Source organism: Strix uralensis, chromosome 18, assembly GCF_047716275.1.
Source record: "Strix uralensis isolate ZFMK-TIS-50842 chromosome 18, bStrUra1, whole genome shotgun sequence".
NCBI lineage: Eukaryota > Metazoa > Chordata > Aves > Strigiformes > Strigidae > Strix > Strix uralensis.
Genome location: NC_133989.1, coordinates 8,571,946 through 8,593,404, shown reverse-complemented (window position 1 = coordinate 8,593,404; position 21,459 = coordinate 8,571,946). Strand labels below are relative to the sequence as shown.

At 41.0% G+C, this 21,459-nt stretch overlaps 1 protein-coding gene across 1 annotated transcript in view; it reads right to left on the bottom strand.

The window, feature by feature from the left end:
• The window catches only part of ATP9A (ATPase phospholipid transporting 9A (putative)), a 64,826-nt gene that overhangs the window by 22,403 nt on the left and 20,964 nt on the right, over positions 1–21,459 (bottom strand). The window contains exons 5-15 of the mRNA XM_074888193.1: positions 20,588–20,646; positions 19,663–19,714; positions 18,993–19,087; positions 17,710–17,790; positions 16,274–16,349; positions 13,076–13,152; positions 12,323–12,483; positions 11,419–11,561; positions 10,540–10,652; positions 7,548–7,760; positions 2,040–2,201 (exon numbers count right to left, since the gene is read on the bottom strand). Of these exons, the coding sequence (XP_074744294.1) occupies positions 2,040–2,201; positions 7,548–7,760; positions 10,540–10,652; positions 11,419–11,561; positions 12,323–12,483; positions 13,076–13,152; positions 16,274–16,349; positions 17,710–17,790; positions 18,993–19,087; positions 19,663–19,714; positions 20,588–20,646 (1,232 nt within the window). The remainder of the gene's footprint in view (positions 1–2,039; positions 2,202–7,547; positions 7,761–10,539; positions 10,653–11,418; positions 11,562–12,322; positions 12,484–13,075; positions 13,153–16,273; positions 16,350–17,709; positions 17,791–18,992; positions 19,088–19,662; positions 19,715–20,587; positions 20,647–21,459) is intronic.

The following is a 21,459-nucleotide window of genomic DNA, read 5'->3' as shown; positions in this document are numbered from 1 at the left end:
ACAGGTTGCCCAGAGAAGCTGTGGCTGCCCCCTCCCTGGCAGTGTTCAAGGCCAGGTTGGACGGGGCTTTGAGCAACCTGAGCTAGTGGAAGGTGTCCCTGCCCAGGGCAGGGAGGTTGGAACTACGTGATTTTTAAGGTCTCTTCCAACCTAAACCTTTCTATGGTTCTGTGACACTCAGGTAGGATAACACAAATACAACCATTTGCATGAGCTTTAATGTTTTCAATCTGCATTAAACACAGCTTGTCCTCCACGGGTTTGAGAAAATAATCATATGCACATATTACAGTTCCATCTTTATCACCAAATCTCTTGTTAACAGGAATACTGAAGTTCTCCATAATATTTGTTGTTGTTGAATACAAACACCGCATTGCTCCATTTTACATCATCCCGTCACGGTGCCATTTCTGACAGGGGCTATGTTCCTCCAGGGTCCAGAGAAGTTGAGATTTGTGAAGCTACCAAACATCAGCCAATAAAGCAGATCAAATGAATCTGCTATCAATGAGGCCCACGTGTGCAGTATTTATCCCAAGTGCTTCTAATCAAAACCAAAGGCTACTCCTCCTACTGTTGTGACTTAAAATACACGAGGCAGATACTTTTATACCCTATTTCCAGATACCCCAAAATAAGCATGCAGCAATCCAGTTTTACCACACAATAAACGAAGGGGTAAAAAGAAGGAAAAAGAAAAGCAAAAGGGGGGTAAAAAAAAAAGGAAAAAACCGACCAATCTTACCTATTCTCATCACCCTAAATAACAAAGCTGCAGATCCCATGAAATGATACAGCAAATCATATCTTGCTCTGGATTATAGGTTTCATATTCATATTTTAGATTCCTGGTCCCAATTATCTGTCTGTACTCTCAGTAAAAAGCAACAAGGATGTTTTAATTATCTCCAAAAGAAATATTCAGACTGCTTCACCTTGCTTGCTTTGCAGGCAAATGGAAGTGCCCCACCATAGCTGCGTTTGTCTATCTCACTAACACTGAATCTCTAGCACTATCTTAAAAACTAATGATAATAATGGTGACAACTGATCTCAACTGTTTTTAACACCCACACTTTCTTCTTTCTTTTTAAAGTAATTTTTTCTGAGAGTCCAATCTTATATTGTATTTGTATATAAGCCACAAGCTACACATACAATTTCAGCTGGGCACGTATTTAGCGTGTGCAGTGCCTGCTGCTGCTGATAAAAGTACTTGCACAAATGCACCCTTTCACCTTAACTCAGCTATTTTCAAACCCTGCTCATGACACTGTGTTCTCAGCATGGCTGCGGGCTCTGTTAAACAGATCCAAAAAAAAAAAAATCTCCACAGGCCCCTGCAGCTGCAAGTGATTCCTCCTTTACTTCCACAGGGCCTGAGAGGACTTTTGATGCCTCCAGAGATCTGGAGAGCACTTTCACAAAACCACTAACAATATCCTAAAGGTATTTGTTGTGGCATAATTCCAGGATCCCCTCCCTCCTTCCCACTTGCTGCCATCTCCATCACCTCCTGCTGTACCAGCACAACTGCTTTGGAGATGCCCTGGACCCACGAACCTGCTTGGGTTCCCGCTGCTGGCTGATGCCGATGGGGGAAAGCACTTGTGACCTGGGTTGACTCACAGCTCCAGTCCACCATATAGTCCCCCCAGCTCTTCCTGCATGACTGTGGCATGGACAGGCCCAGATGGGCAGAAACTTCTGGACAGACACACACCCCCCCAAGTGCCTGAAGCTTGGGCTCCTTTGTTACTTCGAGCAAGGGACCAAAGATCAATAAACTAAAGATGTCCCAGGGCACTGCAGGACTTACTGCCAAACGTGGCCAAGCAAAAGGATGTAACACCAAACATAACAGGCGGTGAGGTGCTGTTAGCTCAGAACAGAGAACCAGCTTACAGCCTGAGGTAGAAGAAACTGCAAAACTCAGCCAGGAAGAACAGCACAGCTGAGAGCAAATGTTTTATATGTTTCACCTTGTGCCAGCAGGAGATTCACAAAGACACGGGAGCTTACCCGAGGCCACTTACCCGAACGATTATCCCCATGCGCTTGCTCTCGTAAGTGAAGGGAAAGATCTGGAGGATGGTGAAGTTCAGGATGTGGCCACCCGGTGTCCTCAGCTGCACGGAGGACTGGTCTCTGCCGACCAGCGTTAAGCCCACGCTCTCGGTCCACTGTACCAGTGCCACCTGAGGGGAGAAGGCCACGGTGAGGGCCACCAGCCCATGCCACACCTCCCCTGAGGAGCACCAGAGGGGAAGGGATAGCGGGTGGGGGCTGCAAATAAGTTCATTAGTCATTAATGGTGCTACAGAATGAATCCGTTCATATATGCAGGTGCTCCTATATGGCTCTTTCTAGTGGGCTTTCCCTGAAGTCAGAAGTTTACTAACAGTATTTGTGGGGTTTGGGCAGCTCCCGTGCCGTTCAGCTGCCAGGCTGGCCTAGACTCGCAGCAGGAGGAGTTGGCTCCCCGCCTTCAACTGCCACATCCTGCAGCACAACCCTTCAGCAAGGGCAGGCAGGTACCCTCTGCCAAATCCCCGCTTGGGCACATCAGGTAAATCTCTTTACACACATTTACTTTTTAATGTGCTGTTTCCCAGTTTGCTGTTTATAAAATCAAGAATTCAAAATGACACATTCACCCTGGATTTACAATATCAAAGCCAAAAATACTAATGCACAGCACATTAAAAATCCATATTAAAAAAGCAAACAAACAAAATGAGCTCTGTGTTGTACTCCAGTAGTAACAATTCAGCAACTTTCAACCTCTGTACTCATCAGCAAGACAGCTGAAGGCTGACTCACAGGCACTTCTTAGCTGAGAACCCCTCTGCCCAAACATTAAAAAAGACCAAAACAGAAAACACAAAACAAACACTAGATTTTTCAAGGTACACACCAGAACTCATTTAATTGAAGTTATGTGGGTATCATTTTGATTGCCGCTTCCAGTATTTAAGGACCTACAACATTGAATTCTTTACAAGCCTTCACTAGATTACAACCAGAGTCATGACTGAAGAACAAGCCTTTATTTTGCTTCCCTGGCAATCCCCCCAGAATCCCCACCTCAGCTGACACATCCATCTAAGATCGAGCCTGCTGAGATATGGAGGTTTAACTCTAGAAGCTGTCTTGGCAGTAACGGATGGGAGCAGCAGCTGACATGAGCCCATATATCACTGGCCTCCAGAAAGGATCAAGGGATACTTTCTGCAAACAGACACAAAATACTGGAAGTATTTTACAGTGACATTTGCAAAGGCATGAGAGTGCTGGGCACATGTTTGCTGCTGACTTGAAGGTTAATTATCCCTTGTGCCTTTCAGGTTCTGCCTTTACTGCCTTAAGCGACCACAAATACCTCAGACAAAAATGGAATTTACTTTGGGAAATAACATGCACAAGATACAGATAAAAATGGAACCTATAAATAGTTGTATTGAGTCAAGATTTTATAGATGAATTGATACAACTGGGTCTAATTGGAGGATCTTCTGTGAACTCAGATCCCTTTCATCCACAATTAGGCTTAAAAGACAACCTAAAATAAACTTTTCCTTTCATAAAGTAGTCTTAAATCTCCAGATAAAAAAAAATTACTTGAATTGGGTTTGCCTTGAAAGACCTTTAAACCAATTTGAATCAATATTTGGTTTAGTATTAGCAAGTTTTTGCAGGCTTGCTCACAAAGATTACAACAAATCAAAGGCTCTTTCAAGCTTATCTTTTTCAAAAGTTTCTTCAAGCCATCCTTGGTGCATTAAAGTGTGCAGATAGATAATCCTCCTAACAGTCTCCCAGAGCAGACATGGAGCTTGGGCTTCTAATATTCTGGTTAATAAATAATTATCAAGAATTTTTCACAGCATGATGTTACATGATGTTCAGTGTGCGCGACACTGGCTGTTGAGTTGCCCGTGTTGGTAAGCTGCAAATGTCTGGATACAGGCAAATCTCTGCTCTCAGCTCAGCCTGTTAAAGCATCTCCTTTGCTACTTTCTTTCACAGACACTTCCTCCCTCCTTCCTTGCCAGCATCTCATTTAAATCCCACATCAGGAAGCATTCAAATCTCCTGAAAGAAAAGCTTCGCACAGAGGAACAAATGGATGAGCAACACATCAGAGGTGCTACGCCATGCACGTGACACGCTTCAAACTAACTGCATTGCACTGTGCAATGCCAGTCATTTCAGATGGCCCCCAGACCACAAAAAGGTATGTCAATAGAAGGGGAAGAATAATGAAAGAAAACCCTCTTTTCCATGCTGCTCCAGAGCAGGCATGGGTCTTGTCAGCCCTTAATGGCCCTCCAGGTGAACCGCATTCAGCACCGGAGGGGAAGTGGGGCCGACCCCTTTGAACATGCCATTTCCCAGCCTCTACAGTACTTAATGAATAATTACCGAGAGAGAAAGTGATATAATTTTGAAGTGTTTCTATCAGATGTACTAAAAGCATTGAAATTACCATCCCCATTCAACAAGCCAACACAATGGGTCCGGCCTCTGGGAAGTGCTGCGACACCAGCAGACAACATTGATGGCAACAAAAGCACCAATGGCTCTTCTGGCAGAGTCTGGGCACCCTGGGATGGGGAGCATGTTCCCACTCAGTGCAAGACAGAAGAGGTTTACTCTGCACCAGGCAAACAGATAACTAGAGGTGCTTTCAGTCACAATGAAGAGATGAGAAACATTCAAGATGAAAAAAATATGTTTACAGCTCAAACGGAGAATATTTAAAAGCAGGCTTGAAACCCCTCAAACACCTTCAAGAGAGCCCATGCTCACTGATGAGGGGAAATCAATAAAGTCTCTGACTGCACTCCAGGAGTTTGCAGCTCCATCCAGGCCAAGCCAGATACAGATCCGAGCATTACAAAGCAGAGCAGCTACAGCGGCTCGGCACGCTATTGCCCAAACTTTGCTCTTTCTGACAATTAAATTACCCGAGCCACCACTGAAGTGGATATCGACTAATAAATTTCATTCTAAAGAGACAAATTGATCCTTCTGTGCCATGAGTTGCTCTACAAATGTCCCATTTAGGGTTGCCTAGGCAGACAGACAACAGGCAGAAACCAATTGATCGGTGCACCCTTTCATGTCCTGGCAGCTGCAGCGGGTTGTCAGGGTTAAAGACTGTTTGCCCAGGAATCTCAGGCACTCTTATCTCTGATCAGATTATATCTATTTCATTTCCCCTGTTAGTTACTGTATGGCTACAACTGACACGCTTGCAGAGCCCCAAGGCTGTAACTGATATCTGAATAAAGATACTTCAAGACTTCTAAATGGCAGCGTGCACAGGAAACAAATTTAGGAAATCCTGCTTTCTGTTACAGGAAATGAATCCTATGCCAACTGGTAGAAATTACCCTTGCTGTTAAAGTAAAGAGAATACAAGTTTTTGTACTCATTTCATAAACTGACCTTCCCTGCCATGGCAATATTTTATTGATATAGGATTTCAAAGGCTGGCTTTAACAGGAGTCCAAAGCTATTCCCCTACAGGGAATGTTATTTAACAGCATCGCTCTCTTCTCAAGGACTCGACTTGTGCTGATCCTGCGTTTTGTACCATCTAGTATGACATACACAGAACATGTCTAAACAATATTTGTATATCTAAGACCTACAGACAAGATTTCCTCAGTGCAGCAAAGCATATCTGATTTCTGAACCCGCTGTAATTCTCTACTTAAGATACCACAAAAAAGGAAAAAAAGAATTTAAACAATAATCTTGGGAAGGATTAGTTATCATGCTATAGTAAAACAAACAAACAATAATCTCTTGGGTATTTGAGACAAATTGCTGCATAAATATTTTAAAGACAGAACAGTATAAAGTGAAAAACGAAAAGAAAAATCACTGACTTCACTATATACCACAGTATATATGTAAATAAACAGTGGATCCGTGCAAAAATAGCCAGTGAATGCTTTAGGGACAAAAAAAAAAAACCCTTAAATGCAGATCACAAAAATTACCATCTGGAAATCATTCAGAACGCGTTTCAACCCAAAGGCAGTTGCTTTCTGTAAGCTGTCTTTCCAGGCGAGAGCCACACATCAGAGGAGAAAAGCAGGTAAGCAAAACACCGATCTAGATGATGTGGTGGAAGAGGACACATGCACTCTGCTCACCAGCTCCAAAGCCAGGGAGCAATAAGTGCTTACTGTCACTGTAGGCTCATCAATGGACGAGGGAGGAAAATAAAGCAAAGATGCATCTTTTGTATAGTACAGACAAGAACACATTATATGAAATTAATGAATTGGGAAGAAAAACACTATAGGGAATATTTTGAATGTACCTGAAATGTGGAAACCAACCCCGTATGCCAGTCTTTCAGTAACACATGCAATGATCAAAATCCTCACATAGCTGGGCTTCTAACGAATACATTTATTTCTATGCAAACAATGTCTCACCTCTGACAATGAGGAAAGTCAGCTTCTCTTCTGATGTCAAAGGTGAAAAGGTTATTATCAGAGGCAAATCTGTTTTATTTGGGCAGTAAATGGAAGAACCCTTTGAATGTAGTCAAAGGGGTGATATGATCTCATATCGTCAGTAGGATTCTTACGGGTTCAGTCTCTTTCAATGGCACAGAGCAAGTGTAATTGTACAAATTAATACAAATCAAATTGTTTTACCTTGGCTGCACTACAGATGATGTATCCAAGAAGCATAACCAATACATGAAACCATATTTTATTCCTCCTGTCCTTGTCACAGAAGGAAACAACACTCTAATTAGATTTTCCAAATTTTGCAGAGGGTGGCAAAGAGCACTTTAATTGTAAGTCCTGTATTGAACCTGATCTCTCAAGTGTTCTAGAAGTCCCAGGGAGTCTCTGAAGAGCTGTAAAGGTTCTCTCTACTGTACCACCCTGCGTAGCCCTGGTTGGACTGGGTGCTGGCAGAGAACTGGCAAGGCGCAGCTTTGCTCTGAGAGAAACTCTTGCACACTTCACTCACTCTGCAGGTTTAACTCAGGCTCCAGGTCTGTCCCATCCGCCTGGGAAGGGACGTGTCCTGGGTTAGCAGTGCCACCCAGCATGATTTACAACTTTTCACTTGGCCTGGAAGTTCAAACACCTTGCAGATCAGGGACAAGCTGACTTGTGGGAGTGCTCTAACCCCCTCCCAACAAGTGATCATCCCCCAAACGAGACAAGATTGCCTATAATGTGGTCAAAGGGACTCATGGCATTGAATTGCAAAATATACCCTGGACAAAAGGCGTAGAAACATGAGCAAAACTCTGTGATGCAGAGGCTGATACAACAGCCAGATGCTAGCCACCATGTAGCTCTACAGCTTCAGGCAGAGGGGCAGATTTGGCTGAAGTATATCAGCTGAGAAGGCACTTACGGTCTATTCATGGGTTATCAATACAATCAATGCATTAAAATATTATCCCCTTCACTAGACTGGAGTACTTTCACCAATTTTTTTTTCCAGCAACAAGCAAGGTCATACTTATATTTTCTTACACCCAAATGGATACCAACCTCATCAGGACTGGAGGCCTGGTACACCCTGCAGGAGTCCTCATAGTGTCTCTCGGCTTCAGCCTGGTCCGTCACCCCGTTGGACTCATACACTGGTGTCACGTTGTGGCACAGCGCAATTGCCTTCACCGCCTCGTGCACTCGGCTGCTCATGGTTTTACGCACCTTGGTGGCTAAGGTAAGGCCCTTCACAGCAGGTGGGTCCTGAGATTGCTTATAAAAAAAGAAAGCAGAATAAAGTCTTATTGCAGGGAAAAAAAGATTTAAATTAAGTTCTTACTCCAGTGAAGACCATATATGTAGCAGCTGGGCAGATTCTTATGTCTCCAGGAATGAGACACACTCTTCATACACCTTAAGTCAGACAATCACTGGGAGCACAGCCCAGCATAATGCAACTTCTTTATCATTGTTACTGGTGGAGGAAAGCGCCCCAAAAGATTTACCTAAGTTTTTGGAAGAGTACACTGAGAAAGAGACCCTTTGTTGCAGATCCACCAAAGACCAACTGGTGAAAAGACCAAAGTCAGAAGACTCAGTGAAACCACTTTTTGCTCCACAAAAGACCAGTGGCTTTGAAAACTTAGAGTCAATTGGGTTTCATGTGCAAGAGAATATAATTGCCGAAAACAGAAAACAGATGACTCGTATGGACCTAGAAAATCTTAATTACATTCATTTAATTTTTAATACTATTTTTAGTATCAGAATGGGAGTCTTCAGATAATTGCACAATTACTAAATTATCCTGGTTGAAGAAGGGACACACAGTGAACTAGTTTCCTGCTCTGTTAACCTTTAGTGTCAAGAGGACAAAAGTTTCACTTCCAGGTCAAAGGCCACAACATGGTAAAAATAAGAGCAAAGAATAAGAACTACAGTTCAAAATGAATCACTGCCAGCAAATGCTTCTCATTACAAGGAATCTCACTTGGTAATTATAAACATTTTATGAGACATATCCTTTACCAGTGTAATTCCACATGCTATTTTCTACACTCTATAAGATCATCAAATTTAACATTGCTGCTCATCAGTACTGTTGCAACAGGCTTTAACCAAATCAAACAGCAAACCTTCAGCTGAAGTGCATTTAGATTGACATAAAGCACCAGTCACATACAGGACTAGTCAGTCACCCAAATGTTCTTGACAAATATTGAATACTTTAGCAAATAATTAACCAGTAGTCAAGTTTTCTCTAGAGATTGAGTACAAAATGAGGGCAAATAGATCTGAAGTCTGGGTTTTGGGTTTGGTTTTGGGGTTTTTTTTCGTTTAAGTACAGTTCAGTCATTTAAGGGTCTCAACACCAAAAGAACTAGATGCTAAGGCAGCTGTGAAAGCAGAGGAGGGAAAGAGAGAGAGATGGCTAGAGAAGTTACAAGTTACCTGAGACACAAGACAGTGAAAAAGGTAATTGCCCAAAATACCAGGTATTTATCAACTATCATATCCTTAGTTAAAAGCACACTGTAGCTTGACAGTCTGCCCACGGAAGAGCTATGCCACCAAACGGATCACTGAGGTCAAGGAAACATGCTGTGTGTCTTTACCACCATGAAAAAAATCCAAAAATAAAAATCCCATTTACAATATGTGGTGCCTTTTTCCAGGCAAGAATGCTGGCTTCACGTTTCACTCTGTGGGGGGGGGTATAGAAAGTGTACTTCAGTCTAAAATCTCTAGAGCAAAGCAAAAACAATGTTATGTGAAAAGCCCGGTTCACTGCACTGGGTGAGCATGCTCAAGGAAAAGCAGGGGCACTTTGAAAACAACTTCTGTGGTTTCTGTATGAAGCAATTCCTCAACTATTGAGAAATGAAAATGCTTGACATATGACACAGGAGTAGTAACCCATTGCTAATGTCTGCAGATTGCATCTCTGGAATCACATTTTACAAAAGAAAAAAAAAAGTCTAATGTTAAGTCACAAAAAAGTTATTTCTAGCTGAAGTTGAGAAAACAGTTATTAACAGAAAATGAAAAACAATGCTTCCATGATCACATAATTAGCGCCAATTCTTAAATCTTTTATGAGTACCACTCAGAGGAGTGGCTGGAACATCAGCCACTGACAGTTGATTTTTTTTTCATAAAGGTAGTAATACTCTTAACTAAAACCTCATCCCTCGTTTTACAAAGGAAGTGCACATATCTATACGAAGTTTCAATTCATAAGTATCTTGTCCATTGTAATATGCTAAGGAATACAGTTTGCTGGCCCAGACAAGTCACATGGCATTACCTGGTTATCATACAAAACTGAAATAAAAGTCTAAGAACAGACATGAAGGCTTTTTAGATGCTGGCTTATCCAGTGATACTGAAAGAGGAATGCAAAGGAGAGACTTCCCAAAACAGGATTTTCCTGTTCCATACTTTACATGTTGACTTTGCTGCCTTCTTTAGGTGTAAGTAGTTCTCAAAGCAGACATCAGTCATGCACTATGTAAGATCACTGGTGTATTAGTGAAAGAATCCCACTTTTACCATTTTCTTTTTTAACCATCAGGCCTAAAGCAGCAATACTGGTACACTGTTCTCTGTTACTGCTTACTGAGTACTGATGATTCCTCTTCCTTTATTATAGCTCCAGTACACAGCATTTCAAACAGCAACTTAATCCACTAAACATTACCCAGTCCCAATTTTTCAACAAAGCAAATGCTGTGGTCACTGTACGTGGTGAACATCTAAACAAAAGCATGCTATTTTACAGTTAGACCTCAGTAACAAGACACAGGCACATACACTCACACTTGCAGATTCATGCATGTGCTGTTAGTTAAAGACTGGTGGATGTGAAACAATCTACAAATGTAATAAGCAATCATGATAATAGTTATGTATTAAGCTTCCAGTGAGCTTCAGACTTTTCCAAAAAGCAATAGTTAATAAGCAGATCCCTGCCATATTAATTCACTGTTACATCAGTGATGTGGAAAACTGTTTTGTGAACGAACAGGTAAGTAATGCAACTTATTTCTACCTGCGTGTATATACTGAATATGTGGCTCTGCACTTCATCCATGGAGTCCAGGCCATAAGCTACTGTTCCCAGATGAAGTCGTTTGAAGACCATCTCGTTCTGTGTAAGAGTTCCTGTAAGAGAAGCAGCACCAGACATGGAGTGGGAACCAACATGCCTATTCCCCACCACACGTTCTCACCCTTGCTGTACCCCAAATTCAAGAGAAACTGGGACAGAAGCTGAATCAGTGACTGCACCAGGCTCCCAGTACAGGCTGAGGCCAGCAAAAGACAATATTAACAAACCTGAGGGCTGATTGTCCTGGGAATTAGTGGTGCATGTTACTGTGCCAGTAAATAAGATTCACCCCAAAATCAATGCCAGCAAGAGCTGCAAGTGTAATTCTGGTCCTGTTGGAACCAAAGAAAACTGGAAACAACTTCAGCGGGACCAGGATTTTACATCAGACCAAGCTTTTCATTACCACTTAGGTCTTCTGAATTCAAGCTCAACTTTAAAAGTGTAAGGACAGCAGCAGACAGACTGGTGGTACTTTTCTGCCTACACATGTAAGCTATGTTCATCTGGCTTTGAAAACTAACTCTAAAAAGTTGCTTTTAATTTTATTCTTACCCTCAGCTTTTGGTTTAATAGCACACTTTAAGCATTCTTTAAATTAGCGTAATACTCCTGTCCTATCTTACTTATGGTGCGTTCAGAACAAAAAAGGCAAATTTTTTTCAAAAACTGATTAAATCATATTGTCAAAGTGATAGGAAATGCATATTTCTTCTAGTCCAAAGAAATCTTACATTATACTCTCTGGCTGGCCAAAAATGTAACAAAATCCAAACAACAACATACTATGAATCAAAACTGTATTTTCTACATAAATACCTGTTTTGTCTGTAAGCAAATAGGATATTCTCCCCAGCTGCTCAGGAATAGTGCTGGACCGGACCACAGTCCCAGGAATTTTGGAATCTCTGCGGATCACCCAGCTGTAGACAATTTTCCCCATGTCCAGATTCACACGTAAACTATGCAGGAGGAAGGGAAAAAAGAGAAAGAAAACATATCACCAGTTAAACTTTGGAAAAAATCATTGTGAACTGCTACAGTGCAATGAAAGAAGGACACATCTTCCACACTGAGTTTGAGCTGCCAATAAAGGTGTTTTGGGAGAAGTATATTCAAAGTCACTGGTCAGGTGGCAAACTGGGAGAGGGACTGTGTATTGCTGCAGTGGTACTGTAATTCAGAGATAAGTGATAAAATTACACTGAGAAGAATAGACATAATTTGCGGGGAAGATGGACACAGACAAGTAAGGACAGCGTGACTGATATGCAGACAGCAGGTTAAAAATGGAACTGAAATGAATCCCAGACCTACATTGAAAGTAGCAATCCACTTATTAATACAGTACAATTAAATATTAAAGTTTCAGTCCCCTCTAAAAGGCAGTTGGGTCCTATTACACTCCATGCTGTATAAATAACCCTCCTTTTCCATTTTTTGCTCTACTCTTATCAAAGTAACCAGATAGCCCAAACACTGAGAGAAGGGGTCTTCAATGACTAATCCACAGCCTGAGTTCGAGTCAGTGAACAGGTGAACACATTGAACAAATTCAGCAGAAACAACAAAGCAATTCTTGTGTTCTAACAGTAATTTAATTTCCATTTCTAGATTTGCTTAGTTGTCAAATGAGGGGTTTACGTGCTTCTTCATACTAGAAGCATGGAGGAGGACACAAAGCAAGCAGTATTTTGCTGGCAAGAATTAGCAATCGCCTTACCTAATGGGAATGATGTTTGAGAACAGAAGAAGAAATCTTATGATCTGGAGATACCAACGGCCAGCAAAGTGCTGAAGGGCCACCATGACAAGCGAGACCACCACGAGAGCCCCAAACAGGATCTTGGTAAGACAGTTCACTTCCAAATCAAAAAGACCAATCTAAAGAAATAAATGACATTTCAAGCACACAAATGAAGATGTTAGCTCAATGTAATATTCACAAAGGGAATGAACTGCCCTATCCAAACTGCCATTTCCCCACTAGTCAACTTCTCTTTTAAAACACTACAAACATATTGAAATTTATACGCAATACTGTTGCCATCTTATTAAATAAGAATTCCATCCTTTGGAAGCTAAGCAATGCATAAAGGGGTGTCAGAGGACCCATGCTGCCAAAAGCTGCTAACAGCATAAACATCCCCGCACCGTGTCTTAGCTTTGTTATAATAGAGGAATGAAGCAAAATGAGCTTTCCTATTCTAACTGGGACTATCTTCTTATAACCATACAAAAAAATGGTTTTACCTATCTTAAAGTGAGAAGACACATGTATAATAAGAACAAAAAACATAAGGAGAAATAGGTTCTGCTACGGTAACTATCTTAAATCGTAGGCTGGAAGGCATGAATCATTATTCCTATGAGGTTATCCCTACAGCATGCACATATAGCATTTGGAAGGGTTTTCTTTAAAAACGATAAATTTCTGCCCCTTTTTATTTATTGTAAGACCGTTTCCTCACCATACCTTACTTCTTGGGTTTGAAGTATTCATCACACTGCGCAGTTCCCTTCCAGTGTAGAGGACAACTCCCACAACAGTACCTAAACAAAACAGAGCACGCGTCAGCCAAAGGAAAACAACCTCCATTTGTTTTCTCTATAAAAACACTTGCTGGATTGAAAGACTTGATAGTTGGAAAGGATTTTTAGCAGGTTAATTTCAGAAGCAATAGCAACCAGAAATTTAAAAAGCCAGTACCTGAAATGTAAAACCTACAAAAACAGACTTTGAAAGAAGACATCCTACAAAAAGTCAGTAAGTCTTCAACCACACTGCCGATATGGTTGGACTTGATGCAGCATCACCAACTGCATCAACTAATGTGCATGGAAAGAGAAGTCAACTGCTTTGCTCTCTCAACCTTCCCCTGACCCCCTTTTGATGTCAGTTGTCTTGCCCCACTATAAAAGTTGCTAAGGATGGAGGATTTCTTGGTTTGCCTCCCACCACTGTGAATTCCACTTAGGTGTGTGTAAATTTGCCTTACACCAGACAGTGGTCCTTCATTGTGTCAAATCAGTGCTCTGGCTTACAGTTCTTTATTGGTGAAGGTTGCCACAATCAGAGTAAAACCAATTAATTCCAACAGCTTTCAAAGACAGAATTACCTTATTTTAAAATCTACACTTTAAATATTTGTCTAATTGCTGTTCCCATCAAAAGGAGAAATCATACCAACTCCTACCTTACTGTAACAGATGGAGCTGCTGGGAGCCCATCAGTGTATTTTAATGCTATGTCCTGCAGTTGCTAAAGAGCTGAAAGCAACAAAGTTCTCCCTTTCCTTCTCACGGAAGCATAATACAGTTTAGCACCATAAATTACTGGTTTTCTACAGATTTCTCTTAAAGACTTTGCAAAAAGCCATAAAGAAAAAGCCATCTACCATCAAGAGTTTAAAAGCTGCTATTGCCAAGGTCTAATATTTTACTAGAAAATTTTAGGGGTCTGTAAAAATGGAGAAAAACAACACTAAAAAATAGCACTGCTGCAAATACATTGCCATTTTATACTCTGATTTTCCCCTGCTCCCATTAACGATCAAAGTTTTAACAAGCTGCAAGTGAATTATTTTTAAATAAGACTGATTCAAAAGAGGTGGTTTCTAAAAATATGCTGGGAAACATTCCTTTAAAAAAAAAAAAAAAAGAAACACTGAAAAACAACAAATCACTGGAGCCAGATGGCAGGTGGTGGTAAGATCATCACAATTCAAATCAGCAGATGGCACAGCTACTCCAAATCAACCACAAACAGAGTCAGACCTATTCCTACCACAGCAGATGGAGAAAGCCACATAGCTCTGCTCTGTCTTACAAGCAAAGGCTGCCCTAGGGAGATGGCATCACCACAACTTGACAGCTTTCACTTACAGAGGAAGAAAAATAATATCCCCATTTTTTCCTAACAGAAATAACCTACAACATGCTATTTATTATTGCCATAGGAGAAACAAAACCAAGTATTATATTGATCAAGTCAGTCAAAATGAGAGTGGAAACCTGTCAGAGCTAGAAAACAGCTTGAAGGCAGACTGATATGTATTAAAAGTGTGTTTCTAACTGTAGCTGTTTTATGGCCATTCAAAACAGACTCCAGTGCATAAACCATTTGAAATGATGAAAATATTTGCAAATGTTATTCCTTTTAACTGAACTCACAAAGATGTCTATCTACAAATAACTTATCCAGAAAGGAGGATTAGATTCAAACAGTAGGTTCATTTGGGCAGACAGGAGGTTGTTGCATGCCTTGATACAGACACCAAGACCACCCAGGACTTCTACACAACACTGGAGTAGCGACCAGGTGGAGCAGAGTGTGCGCTGTGCCCTCCTTTGGGGAAAAATGTCTGCACCCACATGTATACTACACACAGCTGAATGTACAGCAAAGGAAGAGCCTTTACCCTCAGAAGGCACTGGCTGCGGGCATGCTGAGGACAGGAGAGCATCTCCCTCTGATTTCAGTAGGACTATTCACTGTGACACACCCCCCCACCCCATGTTCGGCTCAGCCACGGCAATGTTGAGATCTGCACTGGTTCAAGAGCTGGTATAAATTAAAGCTTCAACACAAGAGGCAAGCAAGTCCCCTGGGGAAAGGGTGCTGTGGGGACAGTAGCCATACAGGACAGAATCACAAGAAAAACAGCTTTCCATTTCTCCATCTATTTTGTTCAAAAGCAGGATGAGCTGAGACTCATGCATTACACAGCCTGATGGGTATCTGAAGCTGCCAGACTGACTACATGTGTCTACACTCGGAGGGGAGGAAGGTAGATTACCTACTGCATGGCAATTACTAATCTATAAACATAATTTACTTGATTAAATTGTATCTGGACAACTAGTTTATTATGATCCCTTGGTCACAGCACTGTGACAACACTGTAATACATTTCAAAGAAGAGTTAGAGCAGGATTAGATAGAAACATACAGGAATAAAATTTATTCATTGTTTTCTGCTTTTAAAAGAGCAAATCAAAATCTTTTCAGTGCTTCAGAAAAAAAAAAAAATCTTCTGAAGTTCATGTTCCCTCCCATTATTATTAATTCACAGTACTGCACTGTGAAGTCTCTCCATTCAACAACTTTAATTCCAGAACAGAATTTCACTCTCCTGTGGCTACTGCCCTGTAAGCCCTGCATGCACGCTGGACAGGAGAGGAACAAGGCTTTTACTTTGACAAGTCTCTACAAGAGGGCATTGATTAATCTCAGGCCTTGGGAGGTTATTGTATATATAAACCAAAATCTGTCAAAGAATTTATTTTTTTCCTTTTTGAAAGTATATAAGACTAACTCAATGGAAGCACTTGCCTGGAAATCTTTCATCTTAGCTTCTGTTACCAGAATCTATTTGACACCATTTCTGTTACAGATTAGGATGTCAATGTGGAGAGCAATTAAGTGCTATTCTGGTCCTAGATGCTAAAGAAGTGCCCAAAGGCCACTCCAGTTCTTTCTCATCTAGGAATGTCCAAGAGGCAATTAGATGTCAGCTCAGCTCCCTAGAGGTGTTAGGACAAGTGGGAAACCTCATTCCAACTGCTAATTTCTCCAACTGACAGAGATTATTATTCCATTACAAAAAGACCTTTAAAAATTGTTAACATATTCCCTTTAAAAAAAAAGGAATTACACATGCCTCCATCTTACCTGATGCAATCACTGTGCTAGCCCATAGGGTGTTTTCTATACTTAAACTTTCATTCACTGGAGGGTCACTGTCCTCCTACAACAGGATAGAAACCAAAAAAACTTGTCAGTAGTGTAAAAGGCCAGCGGATGAAAGAGTTACACAGAGGCGTCTGGAGAGGGACACCGGGAGCGTTGGTAAAGGGCTTCTTGATAAAACAGGGGATTTTCATAAACCCAGGTAAATCTCTGCTTGGATTAAGAACATGAGCACTTTGTCTCAGTGGAGAGAAGGGTTGGGGGGGAAAAAAAAAAAAGCAAAATCTATTAAGATACCTCTGCCTGCTGAAATCCCCCAGGAATCATAAACAAGAAAGGGATTTTTCAGCAGCTCTCCAGGGACTACAGGAAAATGTTCCCTCACTTGGCTCATGCAGATTAATAGCGTTTCTCCTGCTACTGTAAGATCTCACCGAGAACCTGGTTGGACTGCTCAGTGATGCCTGGAAAGTTGTCTGATACACACCAGAGAACAGTTACAAGAAAGTGCGGTTCCTCTTAGGCACCAAAAGATTAATTCTACACAATTGTACCTTTGCATAAGAAAGTAAATTAATGTCAGTGAAGGTTTTATACAAAAACTGTCTCCCCAAGCCACTCAAACTCTTCTTCCATGCCAGCACTACTAAACCAGATTAAACCATGCCACATAAAAAGGGCAAAACCTACAATTTTGAACTAAAATACCAGCAGACAACTTCTAAAAAGCTATAACTGTTTTCTATTTGTTACAAAACCATTTGTCCTCTGAAAACTCACCAAGGGTGTTAGATGAATCTCTCAAAATTTTTGTAATCCCACTGAAGGGAAAAATCCCCAACCTTTTGCTCCAAGTAGGCAATGCATCTTCCCAACAAGTCAAGAGATATATATTTTTTTAATGGTGATACTTCACAGGGGCTCTGAGCTGCTGCCCTCTGAAATAGGGGGGCAGATATAACTGAGTTCACATAGGTCGCGTGCAATTGGAGCCAAAAAAACAACTGACTCAGAATTAAAACTGCTATTGCCGTATCTAGCCAAGATCCCCTGTCTTTTCACAACTAAAGGATTTTAATCTACAGAGTCCATGGTGGTCCAGGTTTTCTTCTGAACAGGCACATAACTACCAATCTCCATCTGAATGTTCAGATCTAATAGCTTCAGAGTAAGGTCCTTAATCCCAAACAGCCTATGACATTGTCCCCAAGTCAAAGCTTCAATAACTGTATTTTTGTTTCGGATTTATTTCATGGATTTTATGAAGGAAAAAAAAAAAAAGAAGAAAGAAGAGATAAGGAATAACAAGACAGACTTCACTATTTCTCCTGAAAAACTCTGGCACCCTGGTAGCATTCAGAAGGTTTGCATAACAAACACTCCACATATGATTTCAAGCATATGTCAGCAAGACTCACCCTTGTGAAGGTCCCCACAAAGTTATGTATATCAATACTGGGTTCTTCTGCATATACGTAAGATCGGATTTGCAGTAGGTCCTATAGAACAGATATGTTTTGGCAGACAGTTAGACAACCACATTTTAATAATGTTTCTACCAAAATACTTTGAGCAAGAGTTACTTATCAAGTTAAGATTATTACTAAATCATGTTACTTACTGGAGCCCAACTGCCTAAGATAAAATACAATTGGTGTACCAGCTTCACTGAAGAGTATCTCTTGAACTGATACCTGAGAGACTCCTGGGAGTTACTTAGATGTTGGTGCCCCATAAAAGAAATTTCAGTCTGAATAATCAAGACAGCCTAAGACACTTATTTCTTCACAGCAAAGAAGGTTTGGACAAGTCTTCCACGGCAACCAAGAACACCCTATCACTTAATATTTAGTTCAAGATGCCAGTGTCACTAGGAAGAGTTCTGTGGTGACAAGAAGATACACCAATTCCGCAGTGTTTTCACTGCTGACTCCTACACATGCATGAACTCCATGGAGGGAATGCCTTGCTTCAAAGCCTTTGTATAAAATAAACTTTGTGCACTTTTTACAGATAGAACATAAATAAGGCAGGTATTCTGATTCCCCCTTTTTCTTTTAAAAAAACAAAACAACACAACACATGAACTACTTTAGCTAGAGATTCTGGGAAACAGCACGTTTGATGGCGGTTATATGTTTCTTTCAGATCATACAGTACAGCTTCCATGGTGACACTCCTCCTTTCATAAAGGTGAGCAATGAAAACTTAATGGCTTCTGAAGCCATTTCATGAAAACGCATCAATTGTGCCTCTGAACATACTGCAGTACAAGGAATGAAAGGGAGCACTTGAAAAGTACCACCACCAAGGGTACCTATCCTGCAGTAAGTTACTGCAGTGGTCTCTGGAGAGGAAAAAGAAAACAGGAGCATCCTACCATTAGCCACATCCTGCTGCAAGGTCATCTCTAGCTGCCAACCCCAGGGCCTGTCTGCACAGCTCTGCAGTGACAGCCGTGCAGCACAGACACCTAGCTTCAACTTACCTGAAATCTTGCCTGGGGCTCAGGAAGAGCTGGTTTACCCTTATATTCTTTACTGCCAAAGCTAATCCGTAGCATGTACTGAGCCCTGTGCAGAACAATGCTGCATTAACCTGCTTCTCGAAACAGCCCATTAACTGAAGCACCTGAACATTTTTCAGGTAAAACAGATACGTGTGTTTACCAAGTACAGTATTTTGTATGAAGGCAGCTTACAGAAGCAGTTGGCAGCCTCTGAGTACAGGTAACAGGCAGCCGCAATTTCCAGTCTGTCTCACCATCCAGCTGGTCAGTGCGAAGGAAGCAAGACCCTGTGGATTTTCAACACCAGTCAGTGCTCTTTCCAGACCTGTCTTAGGTACATCGATAACTCATGAAATGGCTTCATATCTAGGACACCCTTCTTTCTTTGGAGACAGTATCTGATTTCAAGTAGCATTTGTTAATAACATAAGAATTATATTCTTGCATCACGCATTCATTTCCTTCCACTAGCCCAGAATACAGTGAGACTCTTCACTGTATCTTTAAGACATTTGAAATGTTCTCATTAGTTTTTATGTTTTCTAATCCTTCTGATCAAACATTTCCTTATCCCACACTTAACAAAACAAACCTGAATGGCAAGTAAAATAATTTACATCTAAAACTCAAACTGTTATGCAACCAGATCCATTTACCCTGGATTCAACTACTTACATTCTTTGACTAGCAAACAAAAAGAGTATAACATCCCAAGAAGTGACGGTCCATAAAAGCATTTGAATTTTCTGTCTCTCTAAAATTTTACTATTATCTATTTCTTTCACATTTCCAAAAGATAATTTTCTCTAAACAACCAGAGAAAGGTTAATGGCTATTTTGACAATTGGTTCCAGATGTTTACCATTCTTCTCCGACGTCCTCAGGAAGATCATGTCAGCAGGGACCCGCTGGTTCTGTTAGGAGAAGAAAGGCTATTATTGTGCATACAGCCTTGCACGCGTGTGCAGCCCCTTCCACAGCCCCACCATAACAAGCAAAGGGGATATGCAGGAGAAAGAGGATTTCTTTGTCAGACTGAAGCTTGGTATTCTTTTTGCTTTGAATCCTGAACTCACTTCCCTGCAGAATTCCAAGTGCAGAATAATAACTGGTGCCAGCTCCCACTGACCAGACCCACCAATGGGTAGGTTTACAAAAGGGCTAGTGAGTAATTCTAGAAGTATGAAGAAATTTTAAACTAATGCTGGTTTCCTTTCAAGAAGTCTCATGCTAGAAGCAAGCATGTATCTGGAATCTACAGCTACCATTTTTCTCTTTTTTGTACTGAATATTTTCATACTAATGGTTTTAGAGGTCATAGCCGCTTGCACAAAGAGTATGTGAAAAAAAATAAAAATCACTGGATTAAAAACATGCACATAAATTTGTATAAAGGGGAAAATATACCTGTACATATCAGTGCCTACAAATGGATCACTGTATCTCCCAAAGCAACATTTGGATGTTGCATTAGTATTAGGTATTTAACCTGTGTCCAACAGTCAGAGACAGGACCAGGGAGGCTTTTTATCTTGCTATATTATAAGTGGAAAAATTAGGTTAGAGGTGCATATCTACAGATTTGCTCTCATTTGTAAAGATGATGATGCTATTTTGGTGGGGTGAGGGAACCCTGAAAAGTGGTGAAATATTGTAACTAGTGTTCAACACTTGACATTCTAAGCCTACTGTAAAACAAATATGACTTAAAATATCTCATTTTCTACGGTCTTGCAAAAAAAAAAAAAAAAGTACTTTACACAGAGGAGATACACGTAAAGGCTAACCTTTTCAACAATGATGAGGTCGCCTACTTGTATATTAGAGCTCTTCACCTTCACAGTCCCTGCAAAGGAAAGATACCAGTGCATTAGAGCAGCAGCAGGACAGTTTGTGGGCGCTGTGCAATGTTCCTTACCTCCCTTCCTTCTACTTCACTATTCTGGAGAAAATGGGTAATGTTTCCATCACAAGAATTAGGCAACATTGCCCAATACTTACCCTCTCATCTAACAGCTCCAGATTTCAGCCCTGGATGCAGAAACTCCTTCCTCACTCTTTAGTGACAACTCTGAAACAAGCCCTTAAACTGTTTTTTGTAATGCTTAACCCAGGAATTCAACATTACTTTCAGCATCAGGCAAGAATAGGAAAGTTACAACAGGGAACCATCAACTCCTGACTCCTCTTTCAGTGGTTGAAAATTTAAAGTTCAACTCTCGAGCCAAGACCTGGAAGCTGTAAGTACAATGGACCCATCTTAAAAACCAGGCTCATTTCCTTCTGTGCCACAGCTCTTGTACCTAGCTCAGCTCTACCACCTCTCCTTTGCCTCTCGACGCACACATCTTGAACAAGCCCTGCAGAGCATGGGTCCTACAGAAAACACATAAATATTTATTTCTTTGCAGCTGTCAAACATTTCCCAGTTGCTTTAAAACAGGGGATTAATTTAACAATTGGCTAGTAATTTCAAATCATTAGCCAACTCTAGATTTGGCTTCTCGGACTAACCAGTGATTTATAATGAGTTAATTTGAACCCTGGCTCTATGTGTCTGTCTGTTATATTTCAACAAAAGCCTCTTTAATCTGCTGTGATTTGAGTGGAAGTGGGGGAGGCACGTGGAGCTCACCCTGGCATGGACAACACTCCTACT